Source organism: Bison bison, unplaced genomic scaffold, assembly GCF_000754665.1.
Source record: "Bison bison bison isolate TAMUID 2011002044 unplaced genomic scaffold, Bison_UMD1.0 scf7180017864180, whole genome shotgun sequence".
Taxonomy (NCBI): Eukaryota; Metazoa; Chordata; class Mammalia; order Artiodactyla; family Bovidae; genus Bison; species Bison bison.
Window position 1 is genome coordinate 4,862,753 of NW_011494752.1, and position 20,103 is coordinate 4,882,855.

The following is a 20,103-nucleotide window of genomic DNA, read 5'->3' on the forward strand; positions in this document are numbered from 1 at the left end:
ATTCAAGTGTGCAGGTTGTTCCTAAAGAGGGTCAATCTATAATAAAAGGCAAGGAGAGTTTCCAGCAAGACAAGACAAAAATCAAGGATTATAAATCTATATAGTTTTATTAAGACAAAAAACTGACAGTGTTGATATGAAGTTTACATTTAAACAACTTTTCACAAAAACCTAACACACGCCTAAAAATTACAATGGAGTTCTAGATGCAGATCAAGATGATGTCAACAACTGATGGATCTCATGACTCAAGACAGCGTTTTGGATTTTAGTTAGTTCTTAGGATTAAAAAATTTGTTTTGTTTTAAAGTGAACCACTACCCCAGTATGAATATTTATCTTCTCCTGAGACCAGGGCTTTTGAAATCATTCAACTCTTGAACTTGTGCTGTCAGTGACTGAACCCTGCCACCAATGGTTTCAAAGTTCAAAAAACAGAGGCTCCAAGAGTTTTCCACCCTATGAGCACCAGCCCTTGTCTTTCCCTACTCACTTACCTCCTATACCACTCTCTGCCCTTCCCTAAATACTTCACCAGTGGCTTGGATGGAGAAGCTGATATTTGTAACTTCACAATAGGAAAAGAAAGGGTCTTCTTGTCAGTTTCATGAGTAGCACCTCTAAGACAGAATGATCTGCCTGTGTATACACTCCAATAAGACTTATCCTCCTCAACCAGTTTCCATCCCCCAAATGGCAGCTTTGGTAGCTTCTTATTCCTTTGTTGGGAACAGCATTAAGCTCAGGCAGGGAATACCTTGGCTTCTAAGTTTCAGGCATTCACAGCTTTTAAACAGTCTCTCACAGTCCTCATTTAGGTTGCCAATGGCATTTTTTGAAAGGATACAATATTCTGGACACAGAACCCAATCATCATTAGTTGTTCTTTCCTTTGTTTCACCGTTTCCCCAAATTTTAACAAAAATGATCCTAACCCATCTCCCTTCTTTCCCACCCCACCCCACCCACCCCAAATAATACACCAGTAATAGCCAAAAACTACACACATGCTACGCTGTAAAAATGCAGAGTTAACACTATCGGGAAGAAGGCTGTGTGGGTTGTGGAGATGCTCTTTGAAGATCTACAGTACCTCTTGCTCTCCCACATCCCATTCTGCGTTTTGTCCTTCATAGAAGGCCCTTTGCTTTTTTTTAAAGCAAAGTTCAGAACGGGTTGCCTTGAAACACTGACCCTCCTTCCCCTCCACCGGGATGGGTGTGCAAACTGTACAGCATGGAACGGCTTTGAAGCCCTTGGGCTGCTGTAGGGCACAGAAACTATACTGGCTCTTCAAAGGACATCTTCTCAAGCCACCTTTATGGTGTCAAGACAAGGAGAACTCCTTCTTTCCCCACTTGAAACCCACAGTCAGATGTGACAGGGGCTGGTATTCAAGAAAGTTAATTCTTATCATCTTTTTTGTCATCATCCTCTGAGGGGTAAGAATGCCACGTCAGCCTTTCCTCATAGAAGGATATGACAACCTGCGGGCACTTGACATTGGCTTCCTTGGCAGGGACCAGATCAGCCTCATCAGAGTTCTTCCTGTAGAACAAAGCACAAGAGACTTTGAGACCAGGTGCTGGTGGTCTCCTAACATGGATCTCCCAAGAAATTGGGCTTTAAAAATATTAATATATTAATTCCAGAAGTCAGGCCAGGGAAGGATGATAACATGGGGTAAGCATCATTTACTAGCAGCTTTTAGTCAAGTAATAACCTCATATCTTCTCCCATTGAAAATACCCTCTTTGTCAAAAGCTAACTCTGAACCCCTGGGAACCTCTGAACACCCCCACACATAAAAAACATGACACTCTCAGATTCTCTGAAGGAGTAAGGGAGGCTACCATATTCCCCCAAAGCCATATCCCAGCTACCAAAAGCCCATGGAGAGATCCTGGTCTGCTAACAGGATTTAATACCATGCTGGATAATAAGATTTAATACCAATCTGGCTCTGGCCAGAGCCAATGCAGGTGGAGACTTTCTTGCTGACTCATAATCACACTGTTTAACACTACCAAATACCATGCGCACACAGACAGGCCACAACTCCCAGGTGCTTTGAAATGGTGCTTCAAGACTGGGAGGTAGAAAATAAAGGGACTGTTATGTAATTCTCTATATTTTTCTGAATTTTAAAATGTTCTCAAAAATTGAAAACCACATACATATTACAAGGGACTTAGGCATAAGCTCTCTCTTCAGGCCATTGGGAACATCCTAGATGAAAGCAGTAGCACAGAGCAGGCAGCAGACAGATACATGTATGAGGGGATCTCTGATGAGGCACCACACCAGACTTCTGGAACCCCAGCAACATGTATACCTAAGCCCCACAGCCCCACTGATCCAGGGAAGAGTAAGCCAGAAAGTATGTTTTTGAACAACAGATAAGAGAATGGGAGGGCAAAGAAGTATAACAGTATGGCAGCCTGAAGCAGCCTACCCCTTGCTGACAATTCAACAACAGCCTCTGAGGTAACAGTTCAGTCATTTCACTGCACAGAAAAATAGCTACTTTAGGGAAATGAACAAGTATCTCCATTCTCCAGGAGAAATAACTTTAAAATTAACTTGGTTTTATAATCAACATCCAATCTTAACTTGCAGTTACATTCAGCTATAATCTTTACACATACTAGTGAGTCAACCAAAGGGATGTAATGTCAAGCAATAAGGAAGTGCTACCATTACTCAGACTGGTCACATACAGCCACACAAAAGTGTATCATAACTGGATTGAGTAACTCCTGGTATTCTTTTCCCCCATATGCAGCACCTTAAAATTAACTTTTCTCCTACAGGCAAGCAATAAATAAGCTAAAAGAAGGTCAGGTTCAATAAACACCTAGGGAATGCATGGGAAAAAAAAGAAGAGGTTTAGTCACCCACTCCAGTGTTCTTGCCTGGAGAATCCCAGGGACGGGGGAGCCTGGTGGGCTGCCTTCTATGAGGTCGCACAGAGTCGGACACGACTGAAGCGACTTAGCAGCAGCAGCAGCCAGCTATGACACTGGCTTTCAGTGTTCAAGTTAGGCCTCTCTTGCCACCTTCTAAAGGAGAGAAATTAGTATAGATACAAGTTTCCAAGAAGGTTCTAGACTGATAAAGGGATAAAGTCCCTAGAATAATGCTTCCTTGGCAAAGGCTTAGAAGTATTCACTCCTAATTTATATTTTAAAGGCAGTGACTGAGCTCCATTTTGGGGAGAGGAGAACAAGCATTTCCAACAATCAAGAAAATGGGAAGAAAGTCTTCCTTTTGGACAGAGAAGAGAACTTTGGGTTAATTATAGTTCTTAAGAGTCTCAGGACAACTGCTTTCATTAATATGTTTTATGGAGTACTACTACCACCGGTTATAGTGAAGAAAAGCAGGCTTCTCTGTGCTTAGTAAAGGGGCCTTGCTGACCCCTGCTGGCAGACTTTGCAATTGAAAACTTGCACCAACTGGAAAGGATCTAACCAGGACAAAGAAAGAGCTTCAGAAATTCTTTCCTAACCCTGAGAAGTTAACAGAATTTCTGATCCTGGGGCTAGCCCGATCTCTATTAAGAAGGTAGTAGAAAGGAAGGATGGTTCAATCACATTTCATTTTTTCCCCCTTTATTACAGAAATGAAATGTGATTCCTTCCTGTATATACCTCTCCACTCTAGATTTTCTCCCACCTCCTAAAAAAAAAAAAAAAAAGGGTGGGGGGTAAAAATCTGAGAATCCTAAGGGCCCCACCTGTAACTCATGAGGCCAGGTTGGCAGTCAGGCCGAGAGTAACTATTGAAGGACTAGGCCATCTTAAAGATTTCACACCTGGGCAACTAGAATTTCCAAGGTCTACCTCTTCTCCTTTGGCATGGAACAGAAGAGAAGAAGAAAAAAAACACCACCACACAGAGCCACTGGCAGACTCACCATTTCATTAGGAACATGAGTTCTCCACTGGAGTCCGTAGCTCCAATAATCCTCTCTGGTTCCAAACCCCGGGCAAAGCCTCGTGGCTTTTCTGACTGTAAAAACCAGATGGAACAATTTTAACTGTATGGGATTGTTTTCCAGACTAGAGCTATTCCTGTTTTGATGACAATGTAATCAAATCCTTCTGCCAACATTTCACCAATTCTTTGGCTCTAAGTCACAAGCCTTTTAGAATCAGAGTGATTATTCCATCAAGTTTTGATGTGCTTGAAGTTTCCCCATGTGTAAAAAGGGACATTCATCTCAAGCAAAATAAATGTTCACAATTGTTTCTTCACCCTCAAAAGGTACCTTACTTTATGGTACTGAATGGATTAAAACCTGAAATAATTAAAACATTGATAGCATCTCCTCACACAAAATACCCTTGCACTTACTTGTTCTTAAACCTCAGATGTGAGTAGATTATGTGGCTTCATGAGAGCCCCCAGACATTTTTAAAGCATTAGCCTATCTAAGACTGCAAAAGGACTGAGATCCAAGCAGCAGCGGAACAAAAGTGCTGAAATTATCTGGCTATCAGCTTCTTTGACAGCAGCATGAATTCTGGGCTAGTAAAAATTCTTACTTCAAGTCTTACCTCTTCTTTCTTCTTCTTTGGTTTGCTCTCCTCCCCCTTATCTTCCGAATCAGAATCAGCTTTGCGTTTGCCTCCCTCTGATTTATCTGTCTCGTGTGCTGTTTTCTGTGACTGCAGAAACTCAGCAATGAGGTCAGGGCAATCCAGGTTCTCTTCTGGTTCCCATGTGTTATCCTCACTGAAACCAGAGGCACAAGAGTCACAAAGTTAGTACACACGCCACTGAGAGGCACAGGAGAACAAGAGCTGTTGTACTTGGAAGAGAACTAGATTCTGTCCAAGACCAAGAACTTGACAAAGTTCAAATTTCTTGGTAAGGGGTAGGGGGCTTTTTAGTATTAACACAAATTGAAAGCTGCCTCATTCAAAAGAAAGTTTACTTTATCTTTGCAAACTTGCATCAGTCTTAAGCCACACACAAACCTGCTCATCAGAAATTGGTCATGCATGATAGCATTTCGTACATGTAGATCATTTTCCTAATTAGACTATAAGCCATGGAGGCCAAGCCAGAGTCACAATGTACCCATCACAGCACCCTGTGCCCTGTGTCATGCACATTATCAGTCTCCTGAGAGACAGTTGGTGATCGGATGAACAGATCTTTCTGGGTGAATGAAACTTACTCTGAGAACCCCTTCCACTTTAGGAGATACTCCACTTTGCCCTTTACCACTCGACGGTCTAGAACTTTTTCCACCACGTATTCTTCTTCCTCTTCTTCTAGCACCTCCTCCACTTTCTTCTTGTTTTGTTTTTTCCCCATAGTGCCCGCCAGCTTTCTGGTATAAAGGATGACGCTGCTAAAATGATAAAGGAAATAAAAAGGACATTAGAGCACTCTTCTTAGAGGAATATGTGGTAAGAAAACCAGGGATATAAAAAATGACTTTAATAGGGCCCAATGCTGTTATTAAATGTTATGCCTATTCATTTTCAATAGCCAAGAGTTTTCTGATTATGTTGAACTAGAAAGTTAGTTTTCTAAAAGAGCTCCAACTAGTCTCACAGCAAAACTTCTTTATGCCTGCACATCCACTTAAAATTTTTATACTCATTCTAAGTTTAAAAATAACTCCCAATACTTCTTTACTTATGATATCTAAAGTATTACATTAATTTGAAAGAAAAGCAATCTTCCCAAAAATAAGGTCTATACATCAAACCTAAAATATATATAACCCGCTGATCCATATTTTCTCCTATTCTCTGAATGTTTTTCAATTTCACCAAAGTATTCGACTTGGATTTTTACTATGGCAAATGGCTTATCCTATTTATTAGACATCTAGTTTAATTTTCCCTTCTGTATATGCATATATAATATATACAATTCTTCCGCATTGTTAAGCACCATCTCTTTTGAGTTCCCTTAAGTTTTTTATGTGATTTTCTTTTCTAAGAATGCCACCATTAATTCTCATTTGTTTTTATTCTTTTTATTTCTAAGTCTGAGAAAGATTCATAAAAATGCCAGAATGACCATGAGATTCTCTAATGAATTTGGAAGTAAGTATGAGAAAAAAGATATCACAGATAACAAAACCTGTATTTTTTGTGTAATATATCATCAAGCTAGATAACCTCTAAGGCTTCCCAGGTGGTGCTAGTGGTAAAGAACCCACGTGCCAATGCAGGAGCCATAAGAGACATAGGTTCAATCCCTTGGTTGGGAAGATCCCCTGGAGGAGGGCATGGCAACCCACTCCAGTATTCTTGCCTGGAGAATCCTATGGACAGAGGAGCCTGGTGGGCTACAGTCCACAGGCTGCAAAGAGTCAGACACAACTGAAGCAACTTAGCACACACACACAGTAACCTCTAAGGGTTTTTCCAGTCCCCTACAAATCTGTTCTCTTCGGTCCTTTGTACAACTCATCTAACTGCTGGGTAGGCATAAAGCCTACAACTGTGTCAGTAGGTGGCGCCATAAGATTCTAATACAATAAAATTGATCTACAAAACTGGCTGAAATCTACAAACTGATAGATCAGCTACCAACAGGAACTATAGAGACAAAAGAATGGCAGATGATCCGAGACAACAAAGTGGTTACTACCATGTTTCATGTTTGTATTTAAGGCAGTGCCAATTTGGGGGTTAAACTGCTTATTTCTAGCATCCTTGGGAAAGGAGTCTTACTAAGTGAAAGTATAAACACTTCTATATATTTTTAAACTGGCATGTGGACAGAATATATTTAGAAAGAGCTCACCTATAGACTATATGAAATAAACCTTTCATAAAAATCAGACTCACCATTGTGAATCAGTTACAGTATCTACAGATGTTGAGGTAGTTTACATTCTGAGATATTCTCATTTCGGTACATATGAGCAATTCGGACTAGTGAAACAACAAACATTTGGTTGGCTGCTAGAAAATTTTAGACACTGCTGGAGACTGGAGATTCAAGAGAGTAAGTAATGGTCCCTGTTTTCCAGAAACCTGTCTGCCAATTAAAAATAAAGATACCTCTTCCACTAAAGGCATTCTGAACTTTTCACGTGAAGAAAGTTTTCTGAGGTGCTTTTAGTGTGGTCTATGGCAACACCCAATGCCCCTGCCCACACAGCTCAAACACACCTCTATGCTGACTCTTCTTCATTTACATTTGCTCATCTCTCTTCTTTTACATACCAAAGATTTTGTTTTCCTCCCCTCCCCCACCCCTCTATGTTTTAGTGCCACATGAGTTTTCCTTTTCCTCTGTTACTGAACAGACTAATCAATGCATTGAATGTCAGCTTTGGCTTATTATTGGCTATTGTGCCTCTGATTCAAAGGCTGTTTCTTCTTCCCGGAGGGAAGTATTTTCAGGTTTTCAGAATTCTGATTGCCACGATAAGTGTTATTTTATCAGTAAAGAAAACAAACCTAATTTTTCTTTAGGGTAAGTGCTGCAGTAGTAGCTGCTCCCAAGAACAAGTGCTCTCTTTGCAAGATTTATCTTCAGTCTTTGGTTAATGTGCAGAGAAAAATAAATTGACAGTTACCTTTCAACAACAAAGGGTACCACAACTCCCTACATTAGTTTGGACTCAGAAATTAGAAGCCACTCCCTTTCTAAACAGAAAGAGAACAGTGGTTTACAGACAACTCCAAACCAGTAATCAACCTTCTTCTAAGCAATTAAAGAAAGTAAAGAAAAGGCAGTCTTATCACTCTGGCTTCAGAATTAAGAGCTATTTATCTGTGTTGTCTACATTAATAGCTGTATTTGTCTTACAAAAAAGTCCTGCTACTACAAAATAATGACAGTTTTTACCTCATCTCTAGCTACTGGGAAATCTGGAATGAGACTTTTTGATTTTCCTCTTATTTAAACTCATTGTCCTAAGAGCTCAAATGAGAAGTGAAGAATGTAGAAAATAGACCTCCACTTCTGTCTTGAGTTTTCTTAACTAGCTCATCCCAGCACCTGTCTCCAGGTTAGATTCTTTATATTGGAGATTCTCAGCCAGGCTTCCCAATGTGAGTTTTTTCCTTATTTACTGGTACATCTCTGGGGTGCTGAATAAGCCATTTGTCAAAGTCAGTAGAGAAGTGGATTAAATACACAACTCATTCTTCCCACAAAACCAAGCACTTTCAGACAAGCCAAAGTGAAAGTGTTAGTTGCTCAGTCGTGACCAACTCTTTGCGACCCCATGGACTGTAGCCCTCCAGGGTTCTCCATCTGTGGGATTTTCCAGAATACTGGAGTGAATTGCCATTTCCTTCTCTAGGGAATCTTCCTGACTCAAGGATCAAACTTGGGTCTTCCGCATTGTGGGCAGACTCTTTACTGTCTGAGCCACCAGGGAAGTCAGACAAGCCAACATTCCCTTAAATATTAACAGACCAATCATTTGCATGTACTTTCCAAACTGATAATGTCAAGAGAAATCCCCTCTCCTTGAATATGGCAGTCTCCAAATACCAGCAGTAATACCTGGAAGGAGGGCTCTCAATTGGAATTGCTTGACAAGGAAATTTCAAAGTAACTCAGATCAGAGTAGTAGCACAATGGAAAAATGCCATTAGTCAATTCTATTTGCCACTCTCTCTAAATATCCTGGCAACCAAATTATAGCATAAAAAGTGCCAAAATCAACAAACAAAGGGTCGAGATATATACCAGAACATCACAATGTGTACACAGAGGTGAACAGTTCTAAATTAACTCAGAAATCTTAGTCCGTGGACAAGTCTTCTTAAGGCTCATCACGACGTTTCAGACAAAAATACCTATGATCAGTTAAGCTGCTATAATTTTTACCTAAATGTTTAACTGGATCTGCCACATTTAAAAAAATTAATTTTAACTTTTGTCTGTGCTGGGTCTTCACTGCTGCACGCAGGCTTTCTCTAGTCGCAGAGTGGGGGCTACTCTAGTTTTGGTGCACAGGTTTCTCTTTGCAGTGGCTTCTCTTGTTGCAAGAGTATGGGCTCTAGGGCGCCGGGGCTTCAGTAGCTGAGGATGGCTGGTCTCTAGAGGGCAGACATCAGTAGTAGTTGTGGTGCACAGGCTTAGCTGCCCCAAGGCATGTGGGATCTTCCCAAAGCAGGGACTGAACCCATGTGCCCTGCTTTGGCAGGATTCTGAACCACTGGACCACGAGGGAAGTCTGATATGCCACATTTAAAATGCCTAGAAAAACAATACTTTACATTTATATTGCACTTTACAGTTAATGTGCTACCACAACTCACTTGATCTTTGAAATCATCCTATAAAATAAGCCATTCAGATGTCATTGACACCTCAGAGATAACACAACACATTTACAGGAAATAAACCTCCCAAGCTCACACAATTAATAAAATTATAGCACTTCAGTATGCACATTTCCTAGCAGGGCTGGGCTAATGACCCTGCCACACACACAGATCTAGGAGCTAGACCAAGCAACAACATAACACTTAAAGGGAGATTTCCCTCCAGTCTGTACAAGGATCCCTCTCTACAATCTGTCATCAGTAAATAAGTGACGGACAATGATTTCTTTCAGTTAATATCTTGAATATGTATAGGTGTTTAAAAACTACTTGGTCTTTTCCAGTGAGTCTGCTGATGTGGAGAGCACACTCACTTGAAAAGACCCGCATGCTGGGAAAGACTGAAGGCAAAAGAAGGGGGCGGCTGAGGAAGAGATGGTTAGATAGCATCACTGACTCAGTGGACATGAATTTGAGCAGACTCTGGGAGATGGGCGAGGACAGAGGAGCCTGGTGTGCTGCATCCATGGGGTTGCAACTTAGCAAATGAACAACAGCTGTTAATTAAATCAACAGGTGTGACAAAGTTTTGGCTTTTAGGGCCCCAGGAGTCTTCTGAGTCTTTTAAATTGACAAGTGCTGTGTGCTCAGTCGTTTCAGTCATGTCCGACTCTTTGCAACCCCATGGACAGCAGCCCGCCAGGCTCCTCTGTCCATGGGATTTCCTGGCAAGAACACTGCTAGGAAAATGGGTTGCCATTTCCTCCTCCAGGGGTTCTTCCTGACCCAAGGATCAAACTCACATGTCCTGCATTGCAGGTGGATTCTTTGCCACTGAGCCAATAGGGAAGCCCTGACAAGTGCAGAATTTTGCATTTTTGTTGCTTAGCAAGTAGGCTAATGCCAGTTTTAAGAACCCAAACTTGTTATATGGTGTCCCAATGAATCTAGGAATAGTGTAAATCTGAAGCAACAGTCATGAACTCATAGTTCTTTAAGAGAAAAAAACACAGTTGAGATTCTCCTAGACACCCCTCCACTCTTACAGTTAAGAGCTAGAAAGTGGAAAGGAGTAACAACGCTGCTTGCAGGCAGAAGACAGTGAAGTATCAGACACAGGATTAGGCATTCTGTTTTTGAATACAGGCATACCTCCAGACCTCTACAATAAAATGAGTCTCACAACTTTTCTCTTTTCCCAGTGCATATAAAAGTTGTTCACACTATACTGTAGTCTACTAAGCATGCAATAGCATTATGTCTAAATAACCAATACATATACCTTAAAAATACTGCTAAAAATGCTAACCACCATTTGCACCTTCAGCAAGTCATAATCTTTTTGCTAGTGAAGAGTCTTGCCTTCATGTTGACGGCTGCAGACTGATGAAGGTGGTACATTATGAAAGATTGGGTGGTTATGACAGTTTCTTAAAATAAAACAATGGAGTTCTCCACATTGACTCTTCCTTTCATAAAGTGCTTTCTTTGTAGTATTCATGCTATTTGATAGCCTTTTACCCACAGAACTTCTTTCAAAATCGGAGTCAGTCCTGTCAAACCTTGCTGTTGCTTCATCAAATGAGTTTGTATAATATTCTGAATCCTTTGTTGTCATTTCAACAACCTTCACAGTATCTCCACCAGGAATAGATTGTATCTCAAGAAACCACTTTTTTGGCTCAACCATAGGAAGCAACTCCTCATCAGTTTAAGTTTTATTTTGAGATTGCAGTAATTTACTCTTCAGACTCCCCTTCTAAATCTAATTATCTTGCTATTTCCACTACATGTGCATTTCCTTCACTAAAGTCTTGAACTCCTCAAGGTCATCCATAATGGCCAGGAATTAACTTCTTCCAAATTCCTGTTAGTGTTGATATTTTGACCTCTTCCAATGAACCACGAATGTTCTTAATGGTATCTAGAATGGTGAATCCTTTCCAGAAGGTTTTCAATTTTCTTTCCCCAGATCTATCAGAGGAGTCACTATCTATGGCCATTATAGCCTTACAAAATGTATTTCTTAAATAATAACACTTGAAAGTCAAAATGATTCCTTGATCTACTGGCTGCAGAATGATGCTGTGTTCACAGGCATGAAAACATTAATCTTTTACATCTCCTTTAGAGCTCTTGGGTGACCAAGTGTATTATCAATAAGCAGTAATATTTTGAAAAGAATCTTTTTTCCTGAGCAGTAGGCCTCAACAGTGGGCTTAAAATACTGTAACTTTATTGTGTGCAGCAGATCTTTTCACACCAAGTATTAGTTTTTCCATGTGAAATAAATTAAGATTTAAAATGATAAAGTTATTGTTAAGGAGATGCACTGGGCAATAGAAAAGCTGAAGAGTTTTTGTTTGAAACTGGAAAACAGAATAGTCTGGAAAAAGGGATATAAGGAAAGTACCATACATTCTAAGACCAAAAACCGCAGGGGGCCATGCTGTAAACTGTGTTGTAAACAGATTCGCTGTCATCCAGGTTTTGTTATTCCCTTTACAAAACAGTCAGATTAGAGTTTTAAGGGCCCTACGATTTTTGAATGGTAAATGAGCACTGGCTTCAACTGAAAGTCACCAGCTATCTTAGCCCCTATAGAGTCAGCCTATCCTTTGAAGCCAGGTATTGACTTCTCCTCTCTTGCTATGACTTTATCATAGCAAGATGACTACATGGCATCTTCTTCCAATAGAAGGTTGTTTCATCTACACTGAAAATATGTTGTTTACTGTAGCCAACTTCATTAATTATTTCAGCTAGATCTTCTATAACTTGCTGTACCTTCTACATCAGCACTTGCACCACTTGCATCACCTTGCACTTTTAAGTTAGCAGACAGCTTCTTTCTTTAAATCTTACTAACCAACCTCTGCTGACTTTTCTGCAGCTACCTTACCTTGTGAGGCTTTCATAGAAATGAGGAGTTAGGGCCTTCTCTGGATTAGACTTTGCCTTAAGGAAATGCTGTAACTGGTTTAATCTTCTATCCAGACCATTAAAACTTTCTACATATGAGCAAAAGGCTGTTTTGTTTTCTTATCATTCACGTGTTCACTGGAGTAGCACTTTTAATTTCCTTCAGAAACTTCCTTTGCATTCATAACGTGGCTAACCAGTGCCTATCTTTGGCCTTTGGCTTTTAACATGCCTTCCTCATTAAAACTTAATAGTTTTTAGCCTCTAAAGTGAGTGACACAACTTTTCCTTTCACTTGAATACTTAAGAGGGCATTGTAGTGTTATTAAATGGCCTAATTTCAAGGAATAGGGAGGCCTGGGGAGAGGAAGAGAGACTGGAACAGCTGGCAGATTAAGTTCTGCTGTCTTAAATGGGCATGGTTTGTGGCACCCAAAAACAATCACAATAGTAATATCAAAGATCACTGGTCACAGATCACTATAACAAATTTAACAGTAATGAAAAGTTTGATGTATTGAGAGAATTGCCAAAATGTGACACAGAGACATAAAGTGAGCAGATGCTGTTGGAAAAATGGCACTGACAGACTTATTCGACCGACAGGGTTGCCATAAACTTTTAACTTGTAAACCTTCAATTTGTAAAAAATCCAATTATCTTCAAAACACAATACAGTGAAGTGCAATAAAGTGAAGTCCGAGTGAAAGGGTATGAGAAGGATCTGAGAAGACAATGAGCACAGCTCCTGATTGCCATCACATACATGAATTATAAAGGGCTACCCCAGAACTTCTAAGCTGATTTCTTGCCAGCTTTCAGAAAGGTCAAACTCCAGATGTGAGGACAAGGTAATATCTACAGACCTCTGAAACCAGACCAGTAGGGCATTCTCAGTAAATGCTAAGGTAAAACACACTGGTCTGGTGAGTCTATATTAAGCAAGAATTCACAGGAAAGCAGACCGTGAACAGAGAACTTTCACCTAAATGAGAAAAAGACTCACCTATGGAATTTATAAATACAGAAGTCTACATCCACTGAGTCAAAAAATAGAGTATGTGTATTATTTTTTAAAATATTTTGTTTTTCTAATTGTAATATATGTATTCATATTCAATTACAAAATTACTTAGTGTAGGAAATCAGTTTCCTTGCTCAAAATCTGTCTTTGTCCTTCTACATGTAAACTGACCCAGATGTACATATGTGAAAGTAGATATTACAGTTCTATAATTTGCCTTTTAATAGAATGTATCTCTGACATTGTTCCATAAAGATCTCCTTTCTTAAGCTGCACAGTATTCCATATGTATGGACACACCATACTCTAACCACTCACCTAGTGATGAAAATTTTGGTTGTTTACTATTTTTTATTATTGCAAACAGTGTTGCTTTGATCACGGCATCTCATCTTTAAAAGCTCCTTAGGCGATCTGATGCACATCCTCGGAAAAAAGCCACTGCTACAAGAGGACTGACAGAAGCTACATTCCTCAGTAAATTATTGCAAACACAAATCAATTCTTATACTTAGCGAAAAGGTAGGTGAACATTTTACTTTCTCCATAAAGCCCATTATTCCAGCCCATTTAGAATAAGGCTGGAACAGTAAGTGATAACTGATGTTCTTGAAAACAAAACCTCTATATCATCTTCAACAGCATTCACTCTAGACCTCTTTTCTCCTAGCAATGACACTGGAAGAGTACTGTTTGAAGACTCCATATAATTCCTCTAACCAGATGAAAGCTAGCTAGTATGAGCACCAGAAGCATATCTTTCCTGTCCTCGATCTCTCAAAACTATGCCTATAGGCATTATGTGTATTTACTGCAAACTCAGTTTCCTCATCTGTAAGACAGGTGTAATAACTCCATGGAATTCCTCTGGGGTGAGCTTTTTATGACCTTCTGGCATTCATTATCTATTTACATATCTGTACCTATGTTCTACTTCATTAATTATGTACTGCTTTAAGCATAACTCTGAAATCCAGTGCAATGGGAACTTGGTGAGAAAATACCATTTTTTCCCCCCTTTGTATATGGCTGAAATTCATGGCTAGGTTTTTCAAAACATCAGAGCAGCTCCAGAACACACTCAAGAAGGACCCAGATCTGACTGATAAGAATGACGAGTAATTACAAAACAGAAACCAAGATCTCATTTCTGGAATACTGAGAGAGAAGAGCTGCCAGAAACTGAGAAATCACATTTCATACACCTGAAGTGTAGAAATTCCTTATGTTCTTTATCTCATCCAGGCAGAAAAATAAAGACCTTGTAGTAAATGGCAAAAGGAATCCATCTTCCTATGAAGATAGATAGGTGAGGAAAAGGAAGTAAATTCTGGATACAAACAATGGAAAATTTCAACAGAATTATTTGCAAAAGGAATTTTAAGATTTCTGGAGAAACTACATAAATACCAAGTCAGTTTTAATGATTTATACAGTAAAGTTCTATAATAAACTTCAGAGATTATGATTTCAGGCTCTGATTTTACAGATATACTTTTCAAAAAGGTCAATTACTCAATTAAATGAATGGTCTAAGAATTCATGTAGCTTTTACTGAGTTCAGGACAAAATTATGACATTGATTTCTCTCTATTCATACTCTGTATCTGGTTTCTTACTAAATCCTGTTGATTTTTATCTTAAATATCTTTTAACTTATACATTTGTCGAGTCCACTACTACCATCCTACTCCAGGTAACCACCATCTCCTGCCCGGGTACCTCCTAACCCAGTTCATTCTCAACAGCAGCCACTGATGTAAAAATGAAGACCTCCATACCATTAACTGCATTTGAACTGAAGACCACTGCATCTAACCCTCTCAATCACGATTACCTTGCCCTTTGCCCCATTCTCCACTTAACCACCTCCCTTAACTAAAATGCCCACATAAGAAGCATCCTTGAAGCCCCAGACTAGGTTTAGATTAACTCTTCCTGTGAACATACTCCTACATCATCTACTGAGCGTCTATTATGTGTGAGACACTAGAAAAATGGGGAGACCACCACAAACAAAATTCCTGGTCTCTTAAGACTTTATATTCTAACGTGGACAAATAAGTGAGCATGAGTGGGAGTGTATGCACGCATGTGTCTGCAGAGTAGGGCTCAGACAAGCAGCAAGAAAACACTAATGGGACTTCCCTAGTGGTGCAATGGTTAAGATCTCGCCTTCCAATGCAGAGGGTGCGGGTTATTGTCAGGGAGCTAAGATTCCACATGCTTCGCCACCAAAACATAAAACAGAAGCATTACTGTAACAAATTCAATAAAGATTTTAAGGAGACAACTCGGCAAAACTTAGAAAGATATACCAAATTTAGAGAACAGTGGGTTCAAAGTCCTAGGGTGAGAAGAGCTTGCTTTATCTGAGGAACAGAAGTGTGGCCAGGTAGAAAGAGCTAGACTGAGGGAGCAGCAGACAAGAACCAGATGATAATTACTGCGCATTTCACTCCCCACTTCATTCCTTCTTCATCTAGCTCCTTTTTCCATTCCATGTTTTCCTGACCTGTCTTTTGCCTCTAGCTTAGGTTCAAGGCCTAGTCAGTTAACGGCATAAAAGTTAATGACTACAGCTCTACTAGCTTTTAATACCATCTATTAAAAAAAAATCAAAACAATAAGCATTTACTGAGAGCCTGGGTGGTAAAAGGTAACCAATTTATTCCAGCTAAAGCATTGAAAGCTTCTGAAAGTTCCACATCACAGGAACCCCTTCGACCCAGGCAAATGGAACTGTTGGGCTAGGGTAGCAGGATCTGCACTCACAGAAGTACACGCTTTTGAAAATGCCATGAAGGTTAGTAATAACATATAACTTTTGCTGAATACTGAACACTTAATGCATAGAAAGGCACTTAATTCAACTCTCACAACAAACAGTATTAAGTCCATTTCAGGAAACTAAGGCTTTCTGAAGCACAGGAAAATTCCCAAAGTCTCCCAAGGGTAAGACACAGAACCAGGACTGTAAGATTAAAAACATACAAAAAAGTACAAAAGCAAGTGAAGTCCATTTTCATTTCAACAGAAGAAATAACAGGAGTATGTAATAATTAGCAAAAGAAATATAAGCAAGAATAAGTAGCCACAAAATTATTATTGGGGTTTAGAAAAATAAATAGCTAGGGTGACTAGAGGTTTTGAAAAGTCACGATTTGAGGTAAGGCTCCAACAGCATTTGAAAAGCAGGACTGGAGGGAGGCAATTTAAGCCCAGGGAACGACTGTTAACAAATGCAATGAGGCACTTCTGAGGTAGGCAGGGTGTAAACCATCTTGGGTGGGAGTAGACTGAATAGGAAAGCAGCAGGTAACTGCTACAAAATTTTCTGCAGTCTCCTCCTCCTTCCTTAGAAAGGCCAAACTCCTCAGTGTAACATCTAAACCCTTCAGATTCACCTATTCCAGACTCCCACTTCCCTCACAAATCTTACATTCCTGTCAAAACAGAAAACTATAACCTGAACACACCCGCACACTTCCTCCATGCACGGATTTGCTCTTTACTTAGAAGTGTGTGTGCGCACATGCTCGGTGTGTCCAACTGTTTGCGGCCCCATGGACTGCGGCCTGCCAGGCTCTTCTGTCCATGGAATTTTCCAGGCAAGAATACTGGAGTGGGTTGCTATTATCCTGTCCAAAACTAGTAGTCAAAATCTTACCCATCCTTCAAGAGCTAGAGCAAATGCTACTTCTTCCATCATGTCTACCCAACTTAGCCAAGTATTATTTCTCTTTTTCTTGTAATTACCAAAGCATTTTGTTTTTATTTTTACTCAGACACTCAATTAAAGGTAGGTCTGGACCTGGCATACGGTGCTGAACCCCATATGGGCAATAAGAATGGATGTCTCAGAATCAGATAACCAAGGAACAGAGGTTGAAAGCTCTTAGCTTTTCAGGGAAAGCTCAGCAAACAAATTGGATTATGATCAGTAGCATTACCAGACATCGAAAGGCAGGTGAAGGCATGTATAGAACATTCAATTTGTAGTCCTTCTGACTCGTGTTTCTAAATGCTTTTAGTTCGTCCGTTAGCTGTAGCTGTTTGTGAGGCAAATGCTTTCCAGATGGAAAACTTTACTGAGCAAAAAACAAGAATTTGTGCCACATACCCAGTGAGCAGGACTTTCTTTTTAAAGGAATCCCTGTCCTCGAATTTTGGGATCTAGGACTAGAATATCAGTGTGAAAATAAAATTAGAATTTTATCTGAGATGTGTCCAAAACTTTGGCTAACTCCTTTTCATTGTGCTGATGTAAATGAAACTCTCTCTCTCTATATATATATAAGCCACAGGTATCTGTAAATATTAGCAAGACACAATGATACCAGGAGCAAATCTTTTAGTTTAAAATGAAATAAGTGATTAGAAAGCAAGACCAGAATTATGACTAAGTTGGAATTAAAAGCAGATACCAAAGCATTCATAGACAACAAAACAAAATCAGAATAATGACACTAACTTCTCAAATACCACAGTTGTTAAGCTTTCAACGTGTTAGCTACTATTAAAGAAAGGCACAATTTCACAGACAAATCAGGCCATCCTCTCTTGGTCAGCAAATCACAAAAGCTTAAAGGCAGTAACTCAAATACTTACACGATCAGAATTTTGTCCTTATTCAAATAACTTCTTCAATTAACCTTGGAAAGGCTATGCAAGTTTTCAATAGACATTGCTATTGAGAAATACCTAGCTCCATACAAAGGACACAAAATTTTCAAAATACTTACATAACAGAAAATATTCAAAGTACTATATAGCTTGCTGTTGAAAACCCAGATCCTGAGTGCTCTCCTAGTCCTGGCTTAGGGTATTTAAAAGTGCCACTTACACAATCTGCATACCTTTTCTGTATTTAATACCCGGGTGACTATATTAAAAACGGAGGCTAAGACAAGAATGCCAAGGGCAACAGTTTCATTCTGCCAAATGTCATAGAACAAAAACAGGCAAATTGATTACATAAATGCACAGGGTTATTCTGCTAACACAGGGAATTCTCAGGAAGATCTCAAAGCCCTATCCATTCATTCAACAATATGAAAGAACTATATTTTAGTCTTGGATGAACAAGAGCCATGGCTCATCCTACATGAACCCATAAACTAGCCATTAGCATCTTATTTAAAAAACTACCCAGAAAAGTAAACTATGATGTAAAAATTCATCAAATACAACAGAAAATCTGTTATACCATCAGAGACAGTATACAAAACGGGAAGATTTCATTGGTAAACTACTAGAAAATGACAAAAATGCATCACTTCTCTTTAAGTGGTGTGAATTCAAAAAGAAATATTTTCCTAGTCTCTAAAATGGTCACCAGAAGATAGAATGGTTGCTTCCTTTCTTTAGATGATGATAAACATATTAGTATCCTGTAGTCAAACTGCAGGATAGAGTATTCTTTCTCGGTCTCCTTTAATCAAGAAGCTAGAAGCACAAAGCTATATGATATTTACATTTTTAATGGGGGAAAAAAAAAAATTAGGCTACAGCAGCCAATGAAGAAAACAGCACCACAGAGAAAATTGTAAAGGACTCAAGAGTCTGAACTGCCCTAAAGCTTTATCAAGGAGTGGCCGATTCCAACAATGTGCTCTTCAATCATATCACTTTCCATATAAATATCTGTAAGCACTTTGGAACACAGACACTAATTTCCCAACTGTATTCCTGCAGCCATTCCAAAATCTTGGACCTTTTAAAACTATTCCAAAATGCCGACCTGAGTCTTAACACAATTGAGAAGAGTTATCTTAAACCCCCGGCCAGAGGTTCTGGTATAACTGATCTTCTTGTAAATGCCACCTCAACAGAGTCGAACCAGTAACACGTCTGAGTGCAACAGCAATCCAAGAAAAACCTTCATCTGAAGTTTTGAAAAAGGGGTAAAGTAGTGCTCCCTTCGTGTTCAAATTTTCTAGCAAGGACAAGCTGGCTAAAAAACTTAAGAGCTCAAGGAAAAAAATCTCACAATCTCATGAACTTTTCCACGTTCTCTCTCAACTTCCCACACCATCTCACAATCTCTCACTAACTTCATTCCTTAAATATGAACTCATCTACACATTTCTACAATTTCACTGCCTTTTGTGACCAACAACAATCCCAGATAAAAACGTATGTATTTAATTATGAATTAAAGCAAGAGTTGCACTGGGACTTTTTAACTCCTTAAAGGAAACACCGAGTGAAGGAAGGCAGGAGAAAACCTGGAAAAGATAATAAAATGCGTTCCATCTTTTTTCCACACATTATTCTTACAGCCGATCAACCAGGAAGCAAGCGGTGACCAGTTTTTCCCTTTTCTTGTGCAAGCCTCGCAGAAAAGCTCTCGGGACCTCCGCCCACTTACTCTTAACAGTTTCTCCCCGCCACCCCCAGTCCCCGAGCAAAACCAGGCAAATACCACCCCTCCTTCTAGGCCCTTCCCCAATTTACTCAACAGACCTCCCCAAAGCACTACGCTTTGGGCTGCCCTGCCCCCCACCCCCTTACAATTTCCTCGAAGTTACTGCTCCGCAACTCCGCAAGCGGAGTTCCTATGGCAGCCCTGGCGGGACCCAATATTCTCAGGTTACATTTCTAACCTTGGGTCTTGCAGTCGTCAACCCTCCCTACGTTGGTTCAAGCGCCCAGGCTGTCCCGTCCGTCCTCTCCCCAATTTACTATGTTTCCTCTCCAGCCCAATCCCCCAGCCGTCCACCCAACCCACGTAGCATTGTCTTGGTCTACTCAGGCCGAAGGGCGACGCGCAAATGCTCGGCCCATCCCAAATCGCTTCAATCTCTGGCTCCGGACTCGCCGCCCCGCCCTCTCCATCTTCTCGCGCTCTTCGCCCTACCCACTGCGCCCGGCAGAAGGCTCGGCGCGGGG

At 40.0% G+C, this 20,103-nt stretch overlaps 1 protein-coding gene across 4 annotated transcripts; it reads right to left on the reverse strand.

Moving 5' to 3' along the window:
• Positions 1-88: 88 nt before the first annotated feature.
• On the reverse strand, positions 89-19,892 carry CBX1 (chromobox homolog 1). Of its 4 annotated transcripts, none has more exons than XM_010842730.1 (5): positions 19,818-19,892; positions 5,189-5,365; positions 4,563-4,740; positions 3,920-4,014; positions 89-1,548 (listed from the first exon to the last, which is right to left on the reverse strand). In XM_010842730.1, the coding sequence occupies exons 2-5, from the start codon at positions 5,326-5,328 to the stop codon at positions 1,404-1,406; spliced, it is 558 nt and encodes a 185-aa protein (XP_010841032.1). In that variant the 5' UTR covers positions 5,329-5,365; positions 19,818-19,892; the 3' UTR covers positions 89-1,403. The 4 variants fall into 4 exon arrangements, with proteins under 4 accessions (XP_010841032.1, XP_010841033.1, XP_010841031.1 ...); XM_010842731.1 differs by lacking the exon at positions 19,818-19,892 and adding an exon at positions 17,821-19,432; XM_010842729.1 differs by lacking the exon at positions 19,818-19,892 and adding an exon at positions 7,440-7,457.
• Positions 19,893-20,103: the final 211 nt, after the last annotated feature.

Excerpts from the sequence above, each read along its gene's own strand:
- CBX1 (XM_010842730.1), bottom strand. The coding sequence starts at position 5,328 with ATGGGGAAAAAACAAAACAAGAAGAAAGTGGAGGAGGTGCTAGAAGAA. Across the intron at positions 4,741-5,188 it reads AAGTGGAAGGGGTTCTCAGA|TGAGGATAACACATGGGAAC; the intron begins GTAAGTTTCATT and ends CTCTGGTTTCAG. Across the intron at positions 1,549-3,919 it reads CTCATGTTCCTAATGAAATG|GAAGAACTCTGATGAGGCTG; the intron begins GTGAGTCTGCCA and ends TTTGTTCTACAG.